The sequence below is a fragment of the Microcaecilia unicolor genome, chromosome 4 (assembly GCF_901765095.1).
Source record: "Microcaecilia unicolor chromosome 4, aMicUni1.1, whole genome shotgun sequence".
Lineage (NCBI taxonomy): Eukaryota > Metazoa > Chordata > Amphibia > Gymnophiona > Siphonopidae > Microcaecilia > Microcaecilia unicolor.
Genome location: NC_044034.1, coordinates 52043692 through 52071571, shown reverse-complemented (window position 1 = coordinate 52071571; position 27880 = coordinate 52043692). Strand labels below are relative to the sequence as shown.

At 45.0% G+C, this 27880-nt stretch overlaps 1 protein-coding gene across 6 annotated transcripts in view; it reads right to left on the bottom strand.

The window, feature by feature from the left end:
• Positions 1 to 27880, bottom strand: part of CEP126 (centrosomal protein 126) — a 252066-nt gene that overhangs the window by 124998 nt on the left and 99188 nt on the right. For all 6 annotated transcript variants that reach the window (XM_030200229.1, XM_030200234.1, XM_030200233.1 and 3 more), the window contains exon 6: positions 22323 to 24507. In XM_030200229.1, the coding sequence (XP_030056089.1) occupies positions 22323 to 24507 (2185 nt within the window). The remainder of the gene's footprint in view (positions 1 to 22322; positions 24508 to 27880) is intronic.

Here is a 27880-nt window from a genome sequence, read left to right as displayed (position 1 = left end):
TTTGCTCTTTCCAATGACGAGGGGTTCCAACTTCTCACTCCCATCCATATTGCAGCAAAGGAGGATCGTCAGTCAGTCCTTCCACGTTTTACCTCCAGTAGTTTTGGCATGTTTGAATGCAAGTGTTCCATCAAGAATCGCTCGCCAGTAGAGACTGTTTTTGTCAGCATTGAAAATGTCACAAGGTGCAAACTCGTTCAAGATGGCAGGAAGAACTGAAACAACCCAATTTTCAGCACCAAAGTCATCAGTGTATTGTTTCTCACCATGCTGTTTCTTGAATTTTATGTTGTTCCTCTCCTTCCATCTTTCCAACCATCCAACAGTAGCTTTGAATTCAGTTAGTCCAAGACTTTCAGCTAGCTAGTTAGCTTTCTCCATAAGCAGTGGGCCATTGACAGGAAACTGTCTGCTCCTGACTCGAGAAAACCAACGAAGAAGAGCATCTTCTACCTCTTCAGCTTTTCCCGCCCGTTTACGTTTCCGGTGTGGATTTGTATTGTTTTGCCAGTCTTCCAGAAGCTGATCTTTCTGCTTCAGGACACATGAAATTTGACTGGGATTGACACCATATTCTTTAGCAATAGATGATTGACTTTGTTTGTTTTCTAATTTTTTAAGAACTTCTATTCGTTCAGCCAGTGTTAAAGTCTTACAGTTCCGCCGTGACGACCACAACGACTCCAGTGTACACTCTAACAACATTCTTTCGCTTATTCTGCCTGTGTCAGTTAAAGGGGTGGTAAATTTGAAATCTTGTTGGTTGTCATGCGCCAATCGGCTTCCATATTCCATGCGTGTGCTTATGCGGAGTCTTCCCTGCAGAGGAGCTGTCTTAAACCATGCATATAAGTGAATCTTGCACTTATCAGTAGTGCACTAAACCGAAGTTTGTCCTTATAGAAATTGATTGCGCCAAAAACGGGACCGAAGTATGGCATGCAGTTAAACAGAGCATGCGCTTGTCCGACGTGCACTTTTTTTTTTTAATACAACTCGACAGCGCCCTTGAAGGCAGGCGCCCCCCTGTGGCACTTACCCCACTTACCGTGTTGGCACGGCCCTGATCCTTTCCTTAATGTTTTTAGTCTCATGTGTTAATCCAGTGGTCTCTAATGTTTCTCATACCTTACACTAATACTATTTGCTTTTGTCTCACCTAGAATGTAAACCGCACTGCCCTGGAAAGGGGATATTAGCGGTATACAAGAATTGATTTGAATTGAATTGAATTATAATGGAGCCAGATAATGAGTCACTGGAACATTAAATATCCTCAGATTCTTAATTCACAACTTATTTTCCAAAGCTTCCAAATGTGAGTGGATTGAACAGCCATCCTTAACTGCTGAAACAGCTGAAGATTGAAAGTCACAACAGACTGTTCAGAATTATGTAATGCTGTTTCCAACTTCAAAAGACTCTGATCATACTCAAGCATCTTGGCTGAACTGTCTTGAGAAAATTTACATTCTGAGGAACAGTCCCCTGAACTGAATGTTCAATCCATTTTACAACTTGCCAGATATCTTGCAGTGAAACCACTTTATCAGATAATATACTACCTTCCTGAGATGATTCTAATGGAATTTGAACCACCATTAGCAAAGGAGCTAAAACTCCCTGCACTGCTGAGGGTCCAAGAGATTCTTCATTAGATACTGTAAATGATCCTCCCCTCCGCCTGAGGGTCCTCGGGATCTCCCCTTCACCCTTGCTGCCCAACCTCCTAGTTCACTGCAGTCCACAGGGCAGGGCTCAAAAAAATCAACTTCAAAGCAAACTTAACAAGTTCTTTATTTTACTTGGGATCCAACAGTCCAGCAGTGCAAAATGACACAATACTTGAATCAACAAAAAACCTCACAATTCCCCGTTGCTCCTCTCAGGGGTACAAACACAGCAAGAAAAAAAAAACAACTTTCAACTCCCAGGCTTCCAGCACCTAGCTGGGCTCCTTTCAGACAGTTTTATAGCCCTCGGTCTTCTTTCTCCCCCCCCCCCCTCTCCCTTGGGAGGGGCCAACAACACAGTTCTTGAGGCTTCAGCACACAGCTCAAACCCCTTCAGCTTCTTTTAGGCTTTTTAGCCACAGTTCACACTCCACCTTCTTCCTGCTGGGCTCAGCCCACTCCGAGAAAATCTCTCATCCCTCTTCAACCAGAACTCTTTAAACTCAAAGTTCATTCACAGCCTGAGCTCTGGAAAATGAAAAGGCCCCACCCATCTGGGTCACTCTCTCTAAGCACTGACCCATTCTCCCACATGACCTTTCCTCTTTCCTCTCTTAGCCCAGTTACCATACCATGAAGTTACCTGGTCCCTTATTTTGTTACCTAAGGAGTGAGCCCAGGCTGAGAGGTCCATAGGCTCTTCCTCGCTCTCCTCTCTTTCTCTCTGCCCAGCTTCTTGATACTCCTTGGGCTCCCCGTCCCACCCACTTTGCAGCTGTTCCTCTTTCCTTTGATTACCCTGCAGGGGCACCACCCTTTCCTTGTTAGAGTTCTCCCCCTGTTCCTGCTGGGGAAGGTAATCTCTGTACCAGGCTTTGTCCCGAGGTTGCTGGGAAATGTAGTCTCTTCCTCTCCTCCATTTTACAGGGGTCACGACCCTTTCTCTGCTCTCTCTCGGGGGATGCTGGGTAATGTAGTCCTTTTCCCTCCACCCTTTTCTAGGGGGCATTACTACTTCTCTCGCTCTCTGGGGATGGAATGGAGGCAAGGCTCTGTTCTGCCTATGTCTGCTCGTGAGCCGCCTCCCTTCTTCCTCTTCCACTTCCATCTTATCTACCCCCAGGTCCTCTCCTTCACAATACTAATAAAGCATGAGGTAAAGAGGAGGTGCCCATTACTCCTGGCATTACCAGAACAGAAATAGATTTCACATGTTGGTCCATCGTACCTCAAGCCACCGAAGATCCAGTACTCCCACCTTTACAGCTTTATGCTTCCTTCCCATAACAGGGAAGTTTGTCTCCTGATTCTCCAGGCTCTGAAGGGGCTCCAAAGGGGCGTGGGCTGTCCCTTTGGGCACGTGACAGCGGGCTGTGTACCACATCTCAGTCCTGATGATAAAGGACTTTAGGACCCAGCACTGACGTCACAAGAATGGGTCCAAAAGGGTGTCTGTACTGATATTTACTCAGGTCCTTCGAACAACAGCTCCTCGCTGCTCCAAGGAACCACGGTTTAGTCCCTATGCTAAAGGACTACAGGACCCAGCACTGACATCAGGAGAAAGGGGTCCATAAGGGTGACTGCACTGCTATTTCCTCAGGTCACTCAAACAACAGCTCCTCGCAGCTGCGTGCATTCTTCACACTGAAATTTCCTGTGAACACTCCAAAATGGCAGCCTCACAGGAGTACTCAGTGTGAAGAAATGCATGCAATATATGAATAATGCAGCTTATGATCAACCTTGTAAGCTGTGATATACCCGATGCTCCCAGGATGCTTCTTAAAGGGGCTGGTGTGCAAATTCCAGGGCTGCCTCCACTATCCCCAAACTTCCCAAGGTGGCCATACTGCCTCCCAAGTCCTCCTATGTGGCAATATTCACCCCCCCCCCCCACTCCATAGGCCTATCAAGCCTACCTTTAGAAAATCCCTGGAGTCTTGTTGAGTTAAGGCAGGAGTAAAAGATAACAGGAATCCAGGGTGAAGCACTAGATGGAAAACCTTTTCCACTGGAAATCATATATATACTAGGAAAAAATGCCCGTTTCTGAGCAGAATGAAATGGGCGCTAGCAAGGGGCCCCCTCCCTCCGTCCCTCGAAGCTACTTGCCTTGTTCGCTGTGGGCCGTTTCGGCCCTCAAGTGTCAATAGCTCCGCCCTCGACGTCATGACGTTTTGACGCATCATGACGTTTTGACGCGAGGGCGGTGCAGACACTCCAGGGCACACCGGATATCTCGGGCGCCTCAACTTCCGTGGAGGCTTCAGAACGTTGGGGTTGCCTTTTATATATATAGATGCCTAGTGGATGGTTTTCTTGCAGCTTTCAGAATGCTCTGGATTGGTGTTGGCAAACCCAGAGCAGAAAAGTTTGCTTCTGGTAATCAAAATACAGTCCACTGGAGACCCTTTGTTCCTCATGTGTTTACTATCTCATTATGTCCCGGCTTGATCCCTACGTTCATCCGCTCAATGCTTGTTGATTGTTCCTACCTATCAAGACATTGTTCATGCTAGAATCCAAACTGCCGTTTTTTTTCTCTTCAAGGACCAGAGCTCTAGAATTAGCTCCCACAGCACCTGAGGTCTCAAACTTCACTGAAACGGTTTAAGGCCGAACTAAAGACTCACCTCTTTTTAGAGGCTTTTCAATGTCCCTAATACCCTGTGGGTAGGCCCTGACACCATAAGGTTTTTGAGAGTGCTCCCCATCCCTAGTGTGTTTCCCTTCCCCCTCTTTACTATCATGGCAATGTAGATCTCCCTCCTTCCCTCTGCTTGACATTCAGTCCTTCTCTCTTTCCTCTTTTTTATTTTGTAAGCCGCTTAGTTGGCATTGCCAATAGACGGGATAGCAAGTGCTCAATAAACTTGAAATTTGGAAATCTTTGAAGACAACACATTATCTGGTACTCGGTATACCATGAGCATCCAGATTGGTTCTCCTCTTCAAGTTGGATTAAAAGATCCAACAACAATCAAACTGTGCAGTATATTCATCCCCCAGCTACATGAATCAGAATCAGCTGGGGGATGAATATACTGCACAGTTTGATTGTATCCCAAATCAAGATTGCTACCCCTCCACCCTGTCTTCCTGGTCTTGGTTGATGTTGGATGATGAAACCTGTTGGGCATAGTTCAGCCAGTGGTAAACCCCCACTTTCATCTAGCCAGGTTTCACTTATTCCTAGGATGTCAAGATTCTGTTCATGTATGTACAGCTTTGGAGCTGAACTGTGATGGGGGACATAAGCCCATTCACAAGTATCCATCAGCATAGTTTCTAATCGAGAAAAGTCAAGTCTATTACATGTCAATTTAACATATGCTAATTTATTGCATTGTATTGGGATACTGGATGTATGTATGATGTCACATCCGTCGCTCCCTCCGGCTGCTCCTCTGTGGGAAGCAAGAACCGGTGTCCATTGCGGCGAGGGCCGGCCTTCTTGAGGCTGCGGCGGAGAGCCGGGGCTCGCCGCAGCGATGGCCGCCCAGTCCGGGGCCGGCGATCGCGGCTTCCGGGCTCTTGATCGCCAGCTATGGGGTCCGTGCTTGCACCAGCGGGGAGGATGGCGCTGAGACGCGATGGCCGGCGTCTCCTCCACTTTCGGGCGCGGGAACCCGAAGCTCCGCCTCAGAGGAGTCAGATTGGGAGGCCGGTGCTGTAGTCCCGCCTGGGAGGCCGGACGGAACCAACCAGAGGGATTTCTTCAGTAGCCGGGTTCCGATTGGCCGGCCATGTCGGCTGGGGCTGGGCGGTTGAATGCTGACAGTATTTAAGGAGCGGGCCTGAAACAGGACATTGCTTCAGGTTCTGTTTCCCTAGGCCAGTCTTCGTGTGTTCTAGTTTTCAGTTCGTTTCCTTGCTCTCCTGGTTTTGACCTTTGGACTGTTTCTGGACAACTCTGCTAGCCGCCTGCCTTGACCTGTTGCCTGTTTCGGACGACGCTGTGAGCTGCCTGCCCTGACCTGTTGCCTGTTTTTGGATGACTCTGATTGCCGCCTGTCCGGACCTGTGGCCTGTTATTGGACTACTCTGTTTCCATCTGCCCTCTTTGCTCCTGGTTCCAGTACTGGGTCAGTTCGTCAACCCCGCGGTTCCGGAAGTCCCGTTGGCCGCCTGCAGCTGGGGGCTCAACCCTCGGTGAATGGCGGTCGCCGCGGGTGAAGACTTGGGGTTGCACGGCTGTCCTCTGAGGTCCTTCGGGGCCTTGCGGGACCTAAGGGCTCACCTTCTTTTCAGACAAGACATATGAATAGAGATTTCTCTTGTTAGTTTGGTGCATTAATGAGATTATAAAGGCATAGATGCGGGTAATTAATAGTATCATTTAGAAGACATAGGGCATTGGGTATGCCAGTGCAGTTATTCTGCACCATGCATAGTCATGGAGAATGTGATTAGTGCAATGATGGTTCTCCTTCAGTCAGTCTCATTTTAATGGTGATTGAACATGTGAACTGGGCACTTGTCAAAATCACTCTGAGTATTTGTGTCTAAGTAATGTCAGTGTTTTGTGTGAATGGTTTATTTGAGGCAATGTAATATTCTGTAGTTATAATTTATGATTCAGGAGTGGTACAGGTGTATGTTGAAGGTTTTCTATGTATAGCGATTGAAGATTAAATTTAATGCCAAGAAGTGCAGAGTGATGCACATGGATGCAGAAATCCAAAGGAGATACACCAGATAGGAGGAGACTGATTGATAAGCACAGCTCAGGAGAGGGACCTTGGGAGTAATTGTGTCTGAGGATCTCAAGGTGCAAAAACAATGTGATAAGGTGGTGACCTTGGCCAGAAGGATGCTAGTCGTTGGTAATGCCCCACTTGGAGTATTATGTTCAGTTTTGGAGGCTGTATCATGCTAAGGACATAAAAAGACTTGAAACTGTTAAAAGCGATGAAAATGTTATGAGGAGAGACTTGAGGACCTGAACATGTATATCCTGGAGGAAAAGAGAGACAGAGGTGATAAGATACAGACATTCAATCCTGCATAGAAGATGTGGAACCAAACAAGCTTAGTGGTGATTAGATGGTAACACAGTAATTGGTATGCAAAGCCAGTGTTGGGCAGACTTCTATGGTCTGTGCCCTGAAAATGGCAAGGACAAATCAAGATCATGTATACATATGTAGTACCACATCATACTGAGTTTATCTTGTTGGGCAGACCAGATGGACTGTACAGGTCTTTATCTGCTATCATCTACTATGTTACTCTGTTATGTCAACTTCTTGCAGCAATTTCAATACTAAAAAATGCAGAGTTAGGTATTTTGATGCAGAAGTCTAAGGAGGTGGTATAGAATAGGATGAGTTACTGATGTCCACATAACAGCTGTTCAGTGATTATATTGTAAGATTACGAAGCATTGAAACTGTGTGACAAAGTAGTGAACAAGGCCAGATAGATGTTAGAATACATACAGTAGGAAGAAACATAACTAACAGAAAAAAAGGTGATTCTTTGAGGATAACCAGGCATAATATTCTCACATGTGGATGACGTCACCCATGGAGTCTGGTGTGGACACTGCCAAGTGCACTGTCACTTTAAATCTTTGTGGCAGTGCCCCCACCATGTATGTGCAGGTGCATTCCCATCCAATGCTCAAGTGTGGGACCAGCAGTCTAGCATTTTCCATAGAGAAGAAAGGTTGAATTTTTGAACTCTTCTCATGTCAAACTTTTGAGTTTTTGGTGCCTTCCTTTTTTCAGGATATTTTTTCTTTATATTCTTCTATTTTCAGTATTATTTTGTTCAATCATTTTTCAATTATTTTCATTTTTTCAATTTTTGGCCATGTGGAGCCTCTCAGCCCTTCTCTTACCCAAGATGCATCGACGATTTTCCGGTACACGACTATTCGAGCTCCCTAGGCCACAGAGCCCACCCAAAATTGTGGCACTCTTGCTATGGCTGGCAGAGATCTTCAAACACAGACAGCTGAAGATTTCTTCCTCCTCAGCAGTGGCGTACCTAGGGTAGTTGACACCCGGGGCCGGTCATTTTTTAACACCCCCCCCCCCCCCCCAAATCCAGTACTAGGCATGCCGAGAATACAAAACACTCAGGACCTATAGAGGAATTCTACCATACCATAAGCAGTCATTTCTACGAGTCACACAAGGAAAAAGAAAGCATCTTAATCACTACAGTGAGCACTAGAACATCAATTCACCTATTGTAAAACGAAACCAGACAGAATAGTACAGATCGTAGATCCTGCACAGTCAATGCCAACTGAAAGCCATGTCTTTTTCACAAACACAGATACACCCTAATCCACTATAGGATAAGTAATCATAAACTTTCTATTTAGACAAAAATTAAACTGAACCCCCAATGCCAGACTCTGCATACAATGCAACACCACAGAAACTGTCCCCTAGTACTGTGCAAAATATAAAGACAGCAGATGTAAATTTGAAAAAAAACTAACAAGTACCAATCACCACTTTACAAATTAACAAATAGAAATAAAACAAATATAGAAAGTAAAATAATACCATTTTATTGGACTAATACATTTAGCTTTCAGAGGCCAAAACCTCCATCCTCGGGTCAGTACAGTATAGTGCTGTTACAGTATCCTATCCTGACCTGAGGAAGGGGGTTTTGTTCTCCGAAAGTTAGTCAAAATGTATTAAAATTAGTCCAATAAAAAGATTACCTTATTTACATGTTCTATTATAAACATTTAACACATCTACAATACTTTATCCTAAAGCAAAAAAAATAAAAAAATATATTTTATTTACAGTTTGTTGTCTCTGGTTTCTGCTTTCCTCATCTTCTTTTCACCGTCTTCCTTCCATCCAGCATCTGTCTTCACACTCTCTCTCTCTGCAATCCAGTGTCTGCCCTCTCTGCCGCCCCTTCCATCCACTGCCTGCCCTTTCTCTCTGCCCCTTCAATCCACCATTTGCCCTCCCTCTCCCATCCATCCAGGGTCTGCCCTCCCTCTCGCTCCCCCCTTCCATCTAGGATCTGTCCCCTCCTCTCTCTCCTGCCCCTTTTTTTCAGCCCCCAGTTCCAGCCCCCTTCTCCCCTCTGAACACCCCCACCCCAGTCCCCTTCTCCTGTCTGAGACCCCCCACCACAGTCCCCTTCTCCCCTCCCCTGTCTGAGACCCCCACCCCAGTCCCCTTCTCTCCTCTGAACACCCCCATCCCAGTCCCCTTCTTCCCTCCCCTTCCCTTCTCCCCTCTGAGATCCCCACCCAGTCCCCTTCTCCCCTCCCCCTCCCCTGTCTGAGATCCCCACCCCAGTCCCCTTCTCCCCTCCCCTTTTCCCCAGAGACCCCCACCCCAGTCCCCTTCTCCCCTCTGAACACCCCCACCCCAGTCCCCTTCTCCCCTCCCCTTCCCTCCCCTCTGAGATCCCCACCCCAGTCCCCTTCTCCCCTCCCCCTCCCCTGTCTGAGATCCCCACCCCATTCCCCTTCTCCCCTCCCCTTTTCCCCTCTGAGACCCCCACCCCAGTCCCCTTCTCCCCTCTGAACACCCCCACCCCAGTCCCCTTCTCCCCTCCCCTGTCTGAGATCCCCACCCCAGTCCCCTTCTCCCCTCCCCTTTTCCCCTCTGAGACCCCCACCCCAGTCCCCTTCTCCCCTCTGAGATCCCCACCCCAGTCCCCTTCTCCCCTCCCCTGTCTGAGATCCCCACCCCAGTCCCCTTCTCCCCTCCCCTTTTCCCCTCTGAGACCCCCACCCCAGTCCCCTTCTCCCCTCTGAACACCCCCACCCCAGTCCCCTTCTCCCCTCCCCTTCTCCCCTCTGAGATCCCCACCCCAGTCCCCTCCCCTCCCCCTCCCCTGTCTGAGATCCCCACCCCAGTCCCCTTCTCCCCTCCCCTTCTCCCCTCTGAACACCCCCACCCCAGTCCCCTTCTCCCCTCCCCTTCTCCCCTCTGAGATCCCCACCCCAGTCCCCTTCTCCCCTCTGAGATCCCCTGTCTGAGACCCCCACCCCAGTCCCCTTCTCCCCTCTGAACACCCCCACACGAGTCCCTTTCGCCCCTCTCCTTCCCCACCTCAGTCCCGTTAAAACCAGCGAAGCAGCGTCGCAGGCAAATTGATTGGAAGGCCCGAGTCGACGTCAAGACGAGGAGGAGAAGGAAGGAGATTTGATTTTTTTTTTACAAGCAGGGCACGAGGCACTGCCTGCGACGCTGCTTCGCCGGTTTTTTAAATGTGCAGCGCCGCGAGAACGGCCACGGGAGGCGGCGGGAGCGGAGCACCCCCCACCCACTGGCACCCGGGGCGGACCGCCCCCACCTTGGTACGCCACTGCTCCTCATGCAGCCGGTGCTCTTCCAAAAGGCAGCGGGCAGCAATTACCTCGAGCTGACACCAAGACCAGCCCCTCTGCACATGCTTAATTTTCATGCATGCACAGCCAACTGGCCGTGGCATCAGCTTGAGGAAAGTGCTGCTGGCTGCTGTTTGGAAGAGCGCTGACTGCCTGAGCAGGAGGAAATCCTCAGCTGGTGGGATTTGTAGATCCCTTCTGCTCACTTATTTAATATTTTGGGCTTGCAGGTGGAGGGAGGGATGAAGAGCAGAGCAAAGCAGAGCGGGGGGGGGGGGGGGCAGGGACAGGGGAAGCATGAATTCTGTGCCCACCCACCTTGGACTCAGGCCCACCCAAAATTGGCTGTTTGGCTACGCCCCTGATCTGCTCACATTCTAATCACTCCACAGCTATGTCACTCTCTATAGTGGTGAATGGTGTCTCAAAATCTTACCTGGGGTCTTCAATTCTAGCTCCTTCCACATCACAAGATCCTCACCACAGATGCCTCCATGACAGTTTGGGGAGCATACCTAGACAGCCAACTAAAGAGCGAAAAAACAAAAAATGATGGTCTGAAACTGAGTAGAATTGTCATCAGATAAAGGCAACAAACAGAAAAGGTCCATAAAAATATGTGATGCAGTTTTAATGTGAGTATGTATACTTTAGGGACCCCATTTTAGGTTTGTGCCACAATTTTGCTTTGACTATTTTAATGCAATTTTGTCCTGCTTTCTTTTAGTACTCCTAGTTTTAACAGGACCACATATTTTTATAGACCCTATCTGTTTGTTGTCCCATCCTGGTGTCAATTCTACTCAGTTTCAGATCATCATTTTTGTTTTTTTTTTTTTGCTCCTTAGTTGGCTGTTTTGTGCTATATCCTTTGGTGTAGCACCATTACAATTTGGACTGTAGCTTTCTCCACAGTTTGTCTTTTATTGTTCGTGTCTTGTGGCATACAAGTTGGTTTACAGTCACTATGGTTTTAGTTATATACACTTTCTTTATTTGTGCTTTATATGGTTTCCAAATACACATATACATTTTAACACACATTTTCTTATTTGGAAAAGATTACGCTCAAGACCAGCACCGCATTTCTTCCTATTGAATTCAATTTCTCTTTCTGCATTTCCCCACCTCTGCTATTACTCTCTAGCCTCTTTCACGACAATGTCGTTGACTGTTTGTTAGTATGCCTAAAGTTATGCGTAGTTTATAGAATACTTTCATGCACTGTTCTTGAGATTAAACTGAGTTGTGTGCGTAATTTGGCCATGCGGCCAAATTAATATGCACAACTTAAGGCGCCATATATAGAATTTCGGGAAATGTCTTTAGTGGTTTTTACATTTTTGACCAATAACAATGATAATGTGTTCATATACTTGTTGCTGCTTCACATGTTTTCTTTGTTTTGATTTCATCAAAATGTAATCTCATAGAATATATCTTTATATATATTTTTATATTTATATTTACAATCATTCCTTTTAAATTTTCCTGTGTATGTTTGATATTCACTCATAGATGATTTGTTATTTTATATTAGTTGCTTTGTTTGCTTCTATTTATCATGTTTTGAGTACTATGTACACTCCATTCTTTTTTTACAGAGGTTTACAACATTAAAAAAAAAAAAAATATATATATATATATTTCACTTATTTATGCACTTAAACAGATTTTATCTCTCTGTTTGCTTATAGGGCATGCAACCCCTGAGGCAGGCAGTTTCTTCCACTGAAGCACGGTACCGAGACAGACCCTTTGTATATGGTGCTTTTCTAATAAAGACTTGTTTTCTATTTTATTTGGTGGCTGGAGGTTATTTGGTCTACCCCTACTCTTGGTATGTTCTAAAGTTAATTACAATGCATGCTGTAGCGGTTGACTGTGAGTTTGCTATTTAAAACCTGTGCTGTAGTTTGGACCAAGGCAGGTTTAGGAAATGCTACTGTTTGTGGAATGCATTTTCAATTAAGAAATGTCATTATGTGCTGTGGCTTCTGTCAGGATTGCTGGACATACTTAGATTAATATGAAACCAGCTTCTGATAACTCCCCCCTCCCGCAGGAAGCCCTGAGGATGGCAAATGGTGCCCAGCTGCCTGCTAACCCTTTGTTTTTGCAAGTACCCCTAATTAACATACCTTTGTCCTCTCTGGGCATCTGGGAGCAGGGTTCTCTGAGAATAATGAAAGCCAGACAGAAAGGCTCCAAAACTAGGGACTTCAAAGATTAGAACCTGTTTAACTACCCTCCCCTCCCCCCAGCGAGCGACAGGGGGGCTGGAGGTCCAGCGGACCTCCAGCCCACCCCAACTCCCCCCTCCCAGCATTCTCTGAAGAATTGCATGGTGGTCGAGTGAAAAAAGAACCCCCTCCCGGCCCCCTACCTTTTATTTGGAGGAGGGAGGTAGCCTGCCTCCCTCCTCTTCCTTGGTTGATGACACACAAAATGGCGGCGCCCAGCCCCGCCCAGTGCATCCTGGGATCCGATGGGCGGGCTACAGACCATATAAGCGCCCATCGCATCCCAGGATGCACTGGGCAGGGCTGGGCACCGCCATTTTGTGCATCATCAACCAAGGAAGAGGAGGGAGGCAGGCTACCTCCCTCCTCCAACTAAAAGGTAGAGGGGCCGGGAGGGGGTTCTTTTTTCGCTCGACCACCATGGAATTCTTCAGAGAATGCTGGGAGGGGGGAGTTGGGGTGGGCTGGAGGTCCGCCGGACCTCCAGCCCCCCCCCCCGTCGCTCGCTGGGGGGGGAGGGGGTTGACAGTCGGCCACTGGACCACCATGGCTTTTTTCAGAGAACGCTGGGAGGGGGGAGTTGGGGTGGGCTGGAGGTCCGCCGGACTTCCAGCCTCCCCCCCTGTCGCTCGCTGGGGGGAGGGGAGGGGGTTAACTGGCGGCCACTGGACCACCAGGAAGTCATTTTTCTGGGGGTTTGGGGGGGATGGGATCGTCGGGGGGACCGGAGGTCCGCTGGACCTCCAGCCCCCGTTGCTCGGGGCAGGGGTAGTCAGGGCTTGGTGGTCCCATGGACCTCCAGCCCATGTGTTTGACAGGTTTGGGCTTTTGACAGCCCAGACCTGTCAAGTGCGGGAGGATTGTGCTGAGCGCATGCTCGACACAATTCGCCCGCATTTCTACCCCATGATCAGAGATAATTGCACTGCTTAAATTTGCATGCATTATCTCTGATCATCGGTGTGGTAAAGCCCAGTGCTGTTTCAGCGCTATTTTAGAGTGCTGTTTGGAATCGCGCGGGGCTTTTGATCATCTGCCCCTGAGAGAGAAAGAGAGAGAAAGCAGCCCCACACAGAGCCATGTGCTCTGACATATATATCTAACAGGAACAGAGAGGGATCAAATAACTTCTTTCTTTCCCAGTCTTTGTTATCAGCTCTTTCCTTTGCTCCCTTATATGGTCTGTAGCCCCGCCCAGCGCATCCCAGGATGCACTGGGTGGGGCTGGGCGCCGCCATTTTGTGCGTCATCAACCAAGGAAGAGGAGGGAGGCAAGCTACCTCCCTCCTCCAACTAAAAGGTAGGGGGGCCGGGAAGGCAGTGGTGTGCTGGAGCAGGCTCTCACAGGCTCTCGAGAGCCGTTTGTTAAGTTTTTAAGAATTTTGGGAGTCGGTTCTCCATGGCTACTTTAACAAATGGATCCCAAAATGTGGGCTTGGGCCCTTCCTGAATTCTCTTTTACTTTGCTGGTGAGAGAGAGCCCCCTGTTAACAATTTACCAGCATACCCCTGCGGGAAGGGGTTCTTTTTTCGTTCGACCACCATGGATTTCTTCAGAGAACGCTGGGAGAGGGGAGTTGAGGTGGGCTGGTTTTATGCGCTCGAGGGCTCTGATCATGCGGAGTTAGCAAACACCAGCGCTAGTACGGCGCTAACAGCCTCTAGCCCCAGCGTTTGCTTTTGATCATGAGGGTCTCAGAGCACACAGCTCTGCTTTCTTAGCTCTCTCTCGTTCTCTCTCAGAGCACATGGCTCTGCTTTCTTAGCTCTTTCTCTCTCAAAACACATGGCTCTGCTTTCTTCTCTTCTTCTTCTCTCTTTCTCTGCACACCCACCTCTTTAGCAGCTCTCCCTCTCTCTTTTCCCCTGAACACCCCTATCCTTACCTTTCTCTCCTTGATTCCCATCTACACACACCCACAGATACAGCATTGTAATATTTACCTCTACTAAGTGCTGTGAGCCTATATATGCAAATACAACATACTTTCTATCCCGTGTGGATTGTGCATTATTGAGAACCCACTGCCTCTACGGACTGGACCCAGGACCATACCTAGACAACGAATGCTGACAGCTTCCATAGTGGAAGAGACTGCACTTTAATTATGAAAGATGATAAAAAAGAAGCTCTTTTGAAGGATTTCCTTAATCTTGTAAATAAAGCTTGCAAATAGTATACTTATGTCCTGTCTCATCTTTAGAAAAGGGAATTAGTGCTGAGATTCTGACCAGAGAAACAAACCTAGAGGAGCCTTCTTACTACAGCTGTTCAGCATTTTGTTGCTGTATCATCCAAAGCAGTCATGTCTGAAGGTAAGTGTAGCTTCCCAGTTAGTGTTCTCAGTCTCCCTCTGCTGGTAGGAGTGCATAACCCAAGCGTCTTGACTGGTCTGGAGGGTTGCTGAGGAACACAGTTTTTAGTTCAAGTTTGTTTATTCTTCTCTTCTCTTTCCCTATCACAGCTCCATTCACTTAGGCAATATCCTAGGCAGTCTCAAAAAGAAAAAGAAACCACAGCAAAAGCAACCCCCCCCCCTATAAATCCCAGTCCAGAGTTCAGTCCTCCTGGTTTCGGTTTTTTAAAGTCTTTTCTTTTGAGTGGTTGCAGGATGGCAGTACACCTCCCTCTACACAGCTACATGACTCCTGTGACCACCCACCGCCCTCAAACCTCTGCAACCCTCCACCACAGTACAATCACAGACCATATCCAACTGCTCCTCCAAACCTGGCAATCCTGTACTCTCTCCCTCTCCTTCCTCCAAAAACTTCCTTAACTCTGGCTCCCTCACAGCCTGCCGATTAGTTCGCCCCACCCCCTCGCAGGTGGAAGGTATCTTGTATTGATTTCTGAACCACGGAAATTGAGTCCTCTCATCACTGCTCCCCCTTCTGGACATTGATCGCCATAGTGACTGCTCCCTCCACTCTTCCCTTCCACGTTCCCCATGTGCAGTCCCTGGCAGGTTTTTGAGTGCACCTTCCTGCTTCCCCTTCCTAATACCTTCTGGGATGTGTAGTTTGGCCCCACACCTTATCTTACCGGGCCTGGATTCTCCCACCTCATCACAACCTTTTTTGAGATGTGGTGACCAGAATTGCACACAGTACTTGAGATGCAATCACACCATGGAGCGATACAAAGGCATTATAACATCCTCATTTTTGTTTTCCAATCCTTTCCTAATAATCCTAATATTCTATTTGCTTTCTTCACCATCGCCGCCACACATTGAGCAGAGGGTTTCATCAACGATGACAACTAGATCCCTTTCCTGGTCAGTGACTCCTAATATGGATCCTTGTATCACATAACTATAGTTTGGGTTCCTCTTTCCCACATGCATCACTTTGCGCTTGATCACATTAAATATGCTCTGTAATTCTGTTCTTTATAATAGTCTCTACATTTTGCCCAGTTCCGTTGTCAGGCTCACCGGTCTCTAATTTCATGGATTAGTTCTGGAACTATTTTAAAAATCGGTGTTATATTGGCCACCTTTCAATCTTCTAGTACCATGCTTGATTTTAAAGATAAATTACATATTACTAACAATAGATCTGCAAGTTCATTTTTCAATTCTATCAGTAAGTACACTGGGACGAATACCATCCAGTCTAGGCGATTTGCTACTCTTCAGTTTGTCAAATTGCACCATTACATCTTTCAGGTTTATAGAGATTTGATTCAGTTTTTTTGACTCATCAGCTCTGAATACCATTTCTTGCACCGGTATCTCTTCCAAATCTTCCTCGGTGAAGACAGAAGCAAAGAATTCATTTAATCTCTGTGCTATGGCTTTGTCTTCCCTGAGTGCCCCCTTTACCCCTCAGTCATTTAGCAGTCCGATTCTCTTGTTGGCTTCTTGTTTTCAATATACCAAAAAAAGGTTTTTACGATATGTTTTTAGCTCCAATGCAATCTTTTTTCAAAGTCTCTCTTTGCCTTCTTTATCAGCGCTTTGCATTTGACCTGCCATTCCTTATGCTTGTTTCTTATTATTTTCAGTCAGATCCTTCTTCCATTTTCTGAAAGATTTTCTTTTAGCTCTAATAACTTCCTTCACCTCACTTTTTAAACCTGCTGGCTGTCGTTTGGCCTTCCTTCCTCCTTTTTTAATACATGGAATATATCTGGCCTGGGCTTCCAGGATGATATTTTGGAACAGCATTTACACCTGATGTAAATTTCTGACTTTCACAGCTGCTCCTTTAAGTCTTTTTTCAACATTCTGCTCATTTTCTCATAGTCTACTTTTTGAAAGGTAAATGCTAACATATTGGATTTCCTGTGTGTACTTACTCCAGAGCTTATATCAAATTTGATCATATTATGATCACTGTTATCAAGCAACTCCAGCACTATTATCTCCTGCACCAGATCATGCGCTCCACTAAGAACTAGGTTTAAAACTTTTCCTCCTCTTGTTGGCTCCTGTACCAGCTGCTCCATAAAGCAGCTCTTGATTTCATCAAGAAATTTTACCTCCCCAGCATGTCCTGATGTTACATTTACCCAATCAATATTGCGTTAATTGAAATCACCCATTATTATTGTGTTGCCCAGTTTGTTAGCCTCCTTAATTTCTGATAACATTTCTACATCTGTCTGTTCATCTTGGCCAGGTGAATGGTAATACACACCTATCACTATCCTTTTCCCCTTTACACCTGAATTTCAGTCCATAGGGACTCCAAGATGTGTTTTGTGTTCTGCAGAATTTTCAGTCTATTTGATTCAATGCCCTCTTTAACATACAGTGTTACTCCTCCACTAATTTGATCCAGCCTATCACTATGATATAATTTGCACCCTAGTATGATAGTATCCCATTGGATATCCTCCTTTCACCAGGTCTCAGAGATGCCTAATATATCTAATTTTTCATTTAGTGCAATATATTCTAACTCTCCCATCTTATTTCTTAGGCTTCTGGCATTTGCACATAGACATTTCAAACTATGTTTGCTGTTCCTATTTACATCTTGCTCAGCAGTTGACAGTGATAATCTGCAATTTTTTCTCTGCTTTTTATTTAAAAACACCTCACCTGGTCTACTATGATCTCTATTGCAACCTTGCTATCGTGATACATTTGGGGGCATAATCAAACAGGGACGACCATCTCTAAGGGTGCCCATCTCTAAGGACGTCCCGGCAAAGGGGCGGGGAAACCTGTATTATCAAAACAAGATGGGTGTCCATCTTTTGTTTCAATAATACGGTCGGGGATGCCCAAATCTCAACATTTAGGTCGACCTTAGAGATGGTCGACCTAAATGTTGAGATGGTCAACCTTAGAGATGGTCGTCCCCAGTTTTCGGCCATAATGGAAACCAAGGACGCCCATCTCAAAAATGACCAAATCCAAGCCCTTTGGTTGTGGGAGAAGCCAGAATTCATAGTGCACTGGTCCCCCTGACATGCCAGGGCACCAACCGGGCACCCTAGGGGGCACTGCAGTGGACTTCACAAATTGATCCCAGGTGCATAGCTCCCTTACCTTGGGTGCTCAGCCCCCCAAAACCCACTCCCTACAACTGTACACCACTACCATAGCCCTAAGGGGTGAAGGGGGGCACTTACATGTGGGTACAGTGGGTTTCGGGTGGGTTTTGGAGGGCTCACATTTACCACCACAACTGTAATAGGTAGGGGGGATGGGCCTGGGTCCGCCTGCCTGAAGTGTACTGGAACCAATAAAACTGCTCCAGGGACCTGCATACTGCTGTCATGGAGCTGGGTATGACATTTGAGGTTGGCATACAGGCTGGCAAAAAAAATTTTTGAAGTGGTTTTTTTAGGGTGGGAGGGGGTTGGTGACCACTGGGGGAGTAAGGGGAGGTTATCCCCGATTCCCTCCGGTGGTCATCTGGTCAGTTCGGGCAACTTTTCACGGCTTGGTCGCAAGAAAAAACGGACCAAGTAAAGTCGGTCAAGTGCTCATCAGGGACGCCCTTCTTTTTTTCATTATTGGCCGAGGACACCCATCTCCTAATCATGCCCCAGTCCCACCTTCTCCACGGTGCCGACACACCCCCGTGAACTTTGGTCGTCTCCACGACGGGAAGCAGTTGAGGATGCCCAAAATCGGCTTTCGATTATGCCGATTTGGGCAACCCTGAGAGAAGGACGCCCATCTCCCGATTTGTGTCGGAAGATGGGCGCCCTTCTCTTTCGAAAATAAGCCTGATTATCTTCCCTGTTTTGGTGATATCTTTGAAAGATACCTTATTCCAAATAATGCACTTTTGAACAAATTTCAGCCTTCCCAGTTTCTAGTTTAAAAGCTGCTCTATCTTCTTTTTAAATGCCGATGCCAGCAGCCTGGTCCCACCCTTGTTAAGGTGGGAGCCCATCATTCCGGAATAGACTCCCCTTTCCCCAGAATGTTGTGCAGTTCCTTACAAATCTAAAACTCTCCTCCATGCACCATCATCCTCATCCATGCATTGAGACTCTGGAGCTCTGCCTGTCTCTTGGGTCCTGCACATGGAATGGGGAGCACTTCAGAAAATGCTACCTTAGAGGTTCTGGATTTGAGCTTTCTACTGCAAAGCCTAAACGTGGCTTCCAGAACCTCCCTCCCATATTTTCCTATGTCATTGGTACCTACATGTACAAAGACTGCCAGCTCCTTCCTAGCACTATCTAAAATCCTATCTAGGTGAAACGTGAGGTCCACCACCTTTGCACCAGGCAAGTGACCAGGCGATCTTCACATCCACCAGCCACCCAGCTATCTACATGCCTAATAATCAAATCATCAACTACAGCAGCCATCCTAACCCTTCCCTTTGGGGCAGAATCCCCTGGAGACACATCCTCATTACTGTAGACATCCTCTATGTACCTCTCTGTCTCTCTCAGCTCCTCCAAGTCTACTACTTTAGCCTCAAGAGAATGGACAAATTCTCTGAGAGCTAGGAGCTATTTGCATCAAGTATACACATATAACCTCTCATCAACTGGGAGATAAATGTAAAATACTAGGGATATCAGATAAATAGTAAGAGCCTTAAGATTATATGGTAAGTTATGTAATGTATTTAGTGTGTTTGCTTCTCAGAAACTAATTAAATGTAATTAAAACTCTAATGAAAACTCTCCTCTTATTGTGCTAATTAGAATAAGTGACCATAAATGAAGAGTTGAGCTAGGTTGGGTGGGAGCTGGGGAGGGGAGGGTGGGAATGAGGACTGAACTAGGCCCTGCTATGCTGTGGCAGAAAATTCAACTTTTTAAAACTATGGAGAAAAGGGTATGGAGACTAGTTAATAAAATTTTAACTCTGCTTATCAATAACCTAGAATTCCTCTTTTAAACCCAATCTTTAAGTTACTAAGCACAGAGCAAAATAATGTCACTTATCCAGAGAAATTTCCTTTTCTCTCAGAACTTCACAGAAAGAAATTTAAGTGGGACCTTTCCTCTCTCTATAGCTTGCATTCTAAGGAGACTGCTTCAGACAAACCTGTTGAAACTAATCCAGTAATCTGATTGCCCTTAGTAACCTTTGCAAACATTCTACTTCCTCACACCTTAATTAACAACTAATTCATGTCAGTAGCAAATAAGAGGTTCTACAAACACACTATGCACTAGATTGTGATATTCACATCTGGGGCAGGGTTGCCAAGAGGGGAGGCGGGGGGGGGGGGGGAAGATTCCCTGGGCCTGGCCTCCAAGGGGGGGCCTAGTGCCGGGGTCTTCTTCTCCTGTATGTTGGGACCTGGGTGATTGCATTAATGTGACAGACACGCAGGAAGGTAAATGGTTGGGGGGCAGCAGCTGCTGCAGCCCTGCCCTGGGCCCAGTTCTCTCTCTTGGTGGCCCTGATCTGGGGGCAATTTTATAAAACATTTTTTATTTATTTATTTTATTGCATTTGTATCCCACGTTTTCCCACCTCTTTGCAGGCTCAATGTGGCTTATATTACATTATGTATACTGGAAATAGAAGAGAATCTACATTTTCACATGTGTATACCTTTATATGTATGTAGAAGTCCTCTTATAAAATTACCCCATGTGCAAAAGTATGCGCTATGACAAGAAAGTGTACTTGTACATGACCTGGGTGTAGGTGTGTTTGGACAGAATGTGTGTGAAGTCACAAAGTATGCACATATTTTATAAAATATATACCTACGTGTATATTTTATCTGCAAACATTTCAACCAGCTTCCAAGCAGGTTTAAATGTACATGGCTGAATTTTAGATGTGATTTCAGTGGGTTTTGTAGAGCAATTTTATAAAAATACATAGGTATCTATGTCATTTTTGGCCTCCCAACCTGGGTGACCTGCTATAAAATTATACTCCACATGGCAAGGATATCTAGAAAAAACCAACCCCAACAGAAGGTAACCACTCCACTAAAGAGCAAATGCCAAGCAAAGAAGAGTAGAGAAAAAAACCTCTCTCAGATGGTGTCCACTCAGACAGAGTGACTGCGTCCTTGCATTTTCTTGTTTTGAGAGATCCGTGTGCAGAGGTTTGGCTGTAATACGACTGTTCTAGGAATATATATTCTCACAAACTCATAGACTTCTGATGCAGGCCGGTAGGGCCGAAACATGACTTGTGTCGGGTCTCCCATTTTACTTATCTGAATAAAGACTTCAATGTGGGCACCATCTGAGAGAGGTTTTTTGCTCTACTATCCTTTGCTTGGCAAGGATATCTAGAACCCATTTCTTGGTACTCCCTCACCTGTCTTTTTGAGACTCGATCCTTTTGGGAAGAAACATTAACAGAATACTACTCTCTAATCTTGCATAACTTCTTAATAGATCTACATGACACAATACTTGCATTTACACTGCCCAGTTTCTCCACCAAGAGAAACAAATGGAGTTTAGTCACCTGATGGAGATCAGTGAAGAATGTGAGCACACAATCTGGTATACATAATTTCTAAAGCCTTTGAAGTGGAATTAAGAGGTTCTACCCTGGTCATTGATGCCTATAAATAAGGATGCACCTCTGTGCTCTCAGAGTTGTGTGTTGAAGAGCCATATCAATGCTTTGCTACTTTCATTTGATGCTGTCTCTTCAGCTCCACACTTGTGTGCTAAACTCTTTTGGCTCAAGGAAAAAGAATGAGTTTTCTCTTAATTCTTGGACCTGTTTTCTGTCTGAACAGTTAAAGAGGTTCAGGACCTAGCTCAAAATTAATGGTCAATGTGGATCTGTGGTCCTTATGTCAAGCCTCTGCAGATTCAGTAAGCTTGATATTTGTCCTCTGGCAGGGAGGCAAGAAGCCTGATCATCTAGGCCCACATTTTTCTGATATCTTTTGACAAATATCATAGCCAGTAATTCTATGACCCTGTCTCAAACATTAATTGTAGATGACAGTTAGGGATGGATATCTTTGTACTTGGGTCAGTATTTTGGAGCTGAGAGTCTACTTCTCCACTACTGTGAGGAGAACTCACAAAACAAAATCAATGAAAATTTTCTCTTCTCAAAGATGGACCAAAGATGCAAACGTTTAGTGGTCCTTTTTCTAAGGCGCACTAACAGCTTTAGTGCACGCTAAATGATAAGATGCCCATGGGAATATAATGGGTGTCATATCATTTAGCGCATGCTAATCGTTAGCGTGCGCTAAATCCGTTAGCGTGCCTTAGTAAAAGGACCCCTTAATTGGCCTGGCAGATGAAAAGCTGGGTTAATGGACTGACAAAATTTTTTTTACACACACAAAAAAATGGAAGCAACAAATAGGTTTTCAGTCTCTGCAGGGCCAATGAAACAAAAATGCATTCAATGGTCTTGCTGGAGAAAACCAAACTAAAGGATGCAATGGGACTGTAGCAGCAAAGGAACTATAATGTAAACATCATAAAAGGGTTTTGCCTTCTAGAGAGCTCTGGACAATTTGGTCCATTTGGCACCAAGATTGGTCACAGAACTCACTTGTCTGATTTGGTGAACCAGCTTGTCTTCAGACAATATTATATCAAATTTGACTGATTAATAGTGGGCTCTACTTCTCAGTGCCTTTACACATGGTGATCACATTCTATTTTTTCCTTAATAATTGGAGAATATAGAACCATACCAGCAGCATGATCCTTATGAGCCAAAGCATTACGCACTCCATTCCACAAAAGAGAAATTTCTTCGTCAGTTGGTGTTCTATCCAAACGTAATCCATTTTCTCCATATATAGGGCTCCTTTTGGTATAAGGTGTTGAGCTATCTTGTGGGGCAATTATTGGGGTACTGTTAATAGAAAAGACTGTCTTTTTCACAGCTTCATGTGAAGGTGCATTGTAAAAAGGTGGGGATAGCATTCCAGTGACCGAGACTGTACTATGTGCTCCATTCTGCAATGAAGGATTCTTTTCTACAGTATCTTTGTTTAAAATCTGATCTGTTAAAGTATCTTGTGTATCAACATGGCTGTTTGTACTATTGCTTTCAGGTTTTGGAGGAATCAATTGCTGATGAATGGTGTCTGTTACATTTGGAACAGTCTTGATGTCTAAAATAGGTTTTGGTGGAGGATGAGGTAAAATAAATTTACCCTGAGTTTTGACAGGATTGCCAGCTTCAGTTGCAGACTGTGGTCGGATCACTGTACCCTTTCTGTTCTTGTAAGCTAAAGTTGAATGGAGTTTGGCAGATCTTGGTCTCCTGATAAACTTTGTCTTACTTTTTGCTGGGCAATTTTTCTGTAGGGCAGAATCACCAATATATCCAGAAGAATTTGTTTCCTCCCCTTTAGATGTCATCCAAGCTTGTTTAGTAAAATGGTAACCTGTAGAAATAAAAGAATTTAAAGGGATGCCAGCAGTTTCAGATCCTCCTATGGTCACTGCTTTTGTAGCTAATAGGGCATATCCCTGATTTTCATTATAGGCAGAATTTGTGACTCGTGAGTTCATATTTCTGAGGTTAATGCAAGAAGCATTGCTTTTGGTTTGAAAATGAGGTGACTGTGACTCTATTACATTATTTGTGCTCTTTTTTGAACTTCTTTCTTCTATTACAATTTTTTCAACTTCATCTAGCCACCTTAGTTTCTTATTGGCCTTTGGCGTTTCTGGACGTTTTTCCTTTCCTTTTGCCAGTTCCACACTGTCTCTAATAGAAACTGCATTCCGAGTCCCAATTTTCATACCTCTGCTTATAATAAATGATCCAGAGTAGCCATTTGTATATTTAGAGTCTTTCTTCAAAATACCTTTCAGCAACTTTGTCCCCCCTCTCTCTGTATTTCTAATTTGCAATTGTACGTGCTGTGCAGACAAGTTAGGATTAGATTCTACATGAAAAGAAGATGGTAGCCCAACCACATTTTCCACTTTGTCTTTCCTGTCCATGTTATTGGTGTTGGAATGTTTCTGTATGACATGAAATAAAGTCGATCCCTGATTTATAACATCATTAAATTGATCAATTTTGAGAGAGTGACAATCATCATTTATCTCTGTCAAATTACTTAGATGATCAGAAGCTGGTACAACAGTTACCTCTCTTAGCTGTTTACTTTTTTGTACAGGACTATTTGATATTACGCTGTAGTGAGTACCAGTGGAATTACTGAACTGATTGGGCAAACATATGATAGAAGTTGCCATGGATTGGTTTGAAGTGGTTCTGAAGTTCTGCATGGCATCTGTGTTATCTTCTTTTAAGTAGATCTGAGCTGTTTCTCTTGGGGTAGGGTCAGGTGTGCTCCAGGCCCTGCTAGGCTTAAATGTAGGACTATAAGAGGCAAAAACACCTTCACTGTTAACTACTTCACAAGTAGATGTTGGAGATTTACATTCATGGTTTTTTGCTAAGTTTTTTTCTTCCCATTTGTCTTGAGATATACACTGTGTATTTACCCAAGGATACATATCAGAAACCTTAATATCTCTCCTTGATTGCTCAGCCAGGACAGGATACTGGTTGTTTAAAAGATCGTCAGTAGTTGGAGTTGGAATTTTGATTGTGAGTTGTGTTTTTTGAGAACCACCCACAGCATGTGCATTTTGATGGTCTAAATTTTCAAGCCAGTTATTTACATGTTGTGTTTTAGGAAACGTCAAATCAGCTAGGCTGGCCATATAAGAGAAAGCATTATTTGTTGGTTTTGGTTTGTCTGAATTGCAAGCTGTAGAGTTCTCTGATGTTCCCTGGGATACATTTTCACTGTGTGTTGTATCAGTTTGTATTTTCCCTTCATCTTCTAGACTGTCCAAACTTGACACACTTTCAGAAAGTGTTACCTGGTTGACTTCTTGGTGAAAATTCTGTAACAAAAGAGAAAGGTTTTTTTTTTATTTTTTTACTCCAAATCAGTATTTTACACTCATAACAAGAATGGCTACTAAGTTTTACCGTAACTGCTCCAAAGAAAGTTTTCTCTAAAGAAAAAAGAAAAGAACCCTAGTAGAAATGATACCCCAAATAACTTATGCAGTATAGAATATCTAAAAAGGAAAACAGGAACAGCAAAGGAGGCAATTATATAAAAACACACTGTTCATTTAATAGAAAAATACAAAAAGGCCCATTTTAAGTAGAACATCAGGATCAGAACTGAGACATCCCGGTTGGAACATATTCAATCCCTGCGGAATTTTACAATGGCTCTTGTGAAAGTAGATCATTTTGCAAAATATGTATAAGGATGTGCAGGAATGCATGTACAATTTGCAGGCAGGTGCAGCTATTTTACAAATATATATGTTGAAAAACATCTGTGGCATGAACTTGGCATTTCCACAAGAAGGCAGCAATTTTGCAGCTTCCAGATGTAGCTATCCCATATTACAAATTTAGGGCCCAGTTTACTAAGGCACATTAGTGGTTTTAGTGTGCGGTAAATGCTAGAGACACCCATAGGAATATATGGGTGGCATTTAGCATGTGCTAAAAACACTAGTGAGCCCTTAGTGCAGCTTAGCAAACAGGGCCCTTAGGGGTATTTTTGCTAAGGTGCACCAATGGATTTAAGTTATGTCCAATAAAAAAGGTATCATCTTATTTTCTTTTCCATGTTTTATTTTGTTTGATTTCTATTGATAACCTTAAGAGTGGACTAACACGGCTACCACACTCCTCTACTTAAGTGGGTGCCAAGAAATCCATTTTATGCCTATGAGCTTCTTAGCATTTAGCACGAGCTAAATCCATTACTGCACCTTAGTAAAAAGTCCCCTTAGATGTGTAAGTGCTACCAACTAAGTAGTGAGGCCACAATTTTTATATTTCTTTATTTTGGAAGTGGAAATAAACAATGGGGGATTAAAGAGAATAACTCCCTTAGGGGCCTTTTTACTAAGCGGCGGTAAGCACCAACGCATGCTTACTGCACGCTAAGGTGTTCCACAACAGTGAAAAATACCTGAAAAATAGGATGATCCTCCACACACTGCCAAGGACACTAAGGTCCTCCCAAGGACTTTCACTAACTACACCCTCTCCAAAAGACATTACACGATGTGATACCCGCAAGTGAGCCTTCTCCAGAGTAGCCCCCACACTCTGGAATGCACTCCCTGAAAGGCTGCACTTAACCCAAGACTATCTCTACTTCAGGAAGCAGATGAAAGCTTGGCTCTTCAACCAGGCCTTTAATGGAAGAAGTAACTAAAACTAGTTAGTCTCACTTACACACACAAGGAGTGACTTAGGCTGCTTATATTGCAGCAGGACATGTTTATCCACTCCTACCCTAGCTGAGATAATATTTAACCATTTCTCTGACCTCATGTGCAACTTTCTTTAAATCAATCACCTTACTTCCTAGCTCTTCCTACTTTCTTACCTATCTATATGTTACATCTTTGTTTTACCCTTCACTATCAATTACAATGTTCTATTACGTATTGTATTGACATTGTAAACAGTATACCATGCCATACTTTGTAGTTTCTGAATATTTTTACTGTTGTAATTGTCTATTGGATATAACAAAAGAGATAGAACGAAGTACAAACTAAAGTCCAAACAAAAAAAACAGCACCACGGGCCTTTAAAAATGGAACACAGTTCTTTAATGAATGAACCTTGACAAAAAGACCCGACACGGGCCGTGTTTCAGTGACTAGCACCTGCGTCAGGGGTCACAGTGATGACATGGAAAACTCGGGGAATAACTGGAGAATATTCCTCTACAATATATTATTCCTTACCCCACGTCTCATATAGTAAAAGCTACAAAGCAACAAGGCACTTTCACTTTCTGTATCCAAACAGAATACAGAAAGTGAAAGTGCCTTGTTGCTTTGTAGCTTTCACTATATGAGACGTGGGGTAAGGAATAATATATTGTAGAGGAATATTCTCCAGTTATTCCCCAAGTTTTCTACATCATCACTGTGACCCCTGACACAGGTGCTAGTCACCGAAACACGGCCCGTGTCGGGTCTTTTTGTCAAGGCTCATTCATTAAAGAACTGTGTTCCATGTTTAAAGGCCTGTGGTGCTGCTTTTTTGTTTGTAATTGTCTATTGCTCATGTTTGATCTATTCTTACTGTATTGTAGTGAATTCCTTCAAAAAAGTGATAAATAAATCCTAATAAATAAAATAGTAAATAAAAAAATAAATCCTACTATATAAATGAAGAGTGACCGACATGCCGCGCATGTGCGGCACGTCACAGATCTATCCCGAGTCCCGACGTTGTTAGAGGCAGCAACAGCTTCACGTAGAGGCAGGACCAGCGGATCAACGGCGGTCTGTAACAAATGCCCAACCCGCCTGCCCAGTCCGTCATTGCCACCCAGCGATTCTCCTCTCTCCCATGCCCCCCCCTCCAGGCACCTACCGAGTCGTCGCTCATTTGAAAGCCCTGCCCATCTGTAGCCTTCCCTTCCAGGTCGTTCCCTCAGAGTCCTGCCCTCGCGGAAAGAGGAAATGACGTCAGAAGGCGGGACTCAGAGGGAACGAACTCGAAGGGAAGGCTATAGACAGGCAGGGCTTTCAAAGGAGCGACAGAGAATCAGTGGGTGCCTGGAGGGGGGGCAGCGGACAGAGGAGAATCGCTGGGTGCCTGGAGGGGAGGCAGGGGAGCGAGGAGAATCGCTGGGTGGCTGGAGAGGGGGGGCAGGGGAGAGAGGAGACTCACGGGGTGGCTGGAGATGGGGGCAGGGGAGAGAGGAGAATCGCTGGGTGGCTACGGGGGGGCACACACTCTCTGTCTCTCTTTGAACTCACTCTCACACTCTCTCTTTCACACAGATGCACACACACACACTTTCTCTGTCTCTCTCACACAGTCACACATATACACACTCTGTCTCTCTCTCAACTCACTCACACTCTCTCTTGCACACAGACGCACACACACACACTTTCTATGTCTCTCTCTCATACACATATACACACTCTCACTCTGTCTCTCTCTCTCTCAACTCACTCTCACACACTCTCTCTTTCACACAGACGCACACACACACTTTCTCTGTCTCTCTCTCTTTCACACACGCACACACACACACACACACACACACACACACACATATACACACTCTTAATCTCTCTCTCTCTTAACTCACTCTCACACTCTCTCCCTTTCACAGATGCACACACACACACTTTCTCTGTCTCTCTCACACACTCACTCACACATGCACACACACACACACGTTCTCTGTCTCTCTCTCTCTCTCACACA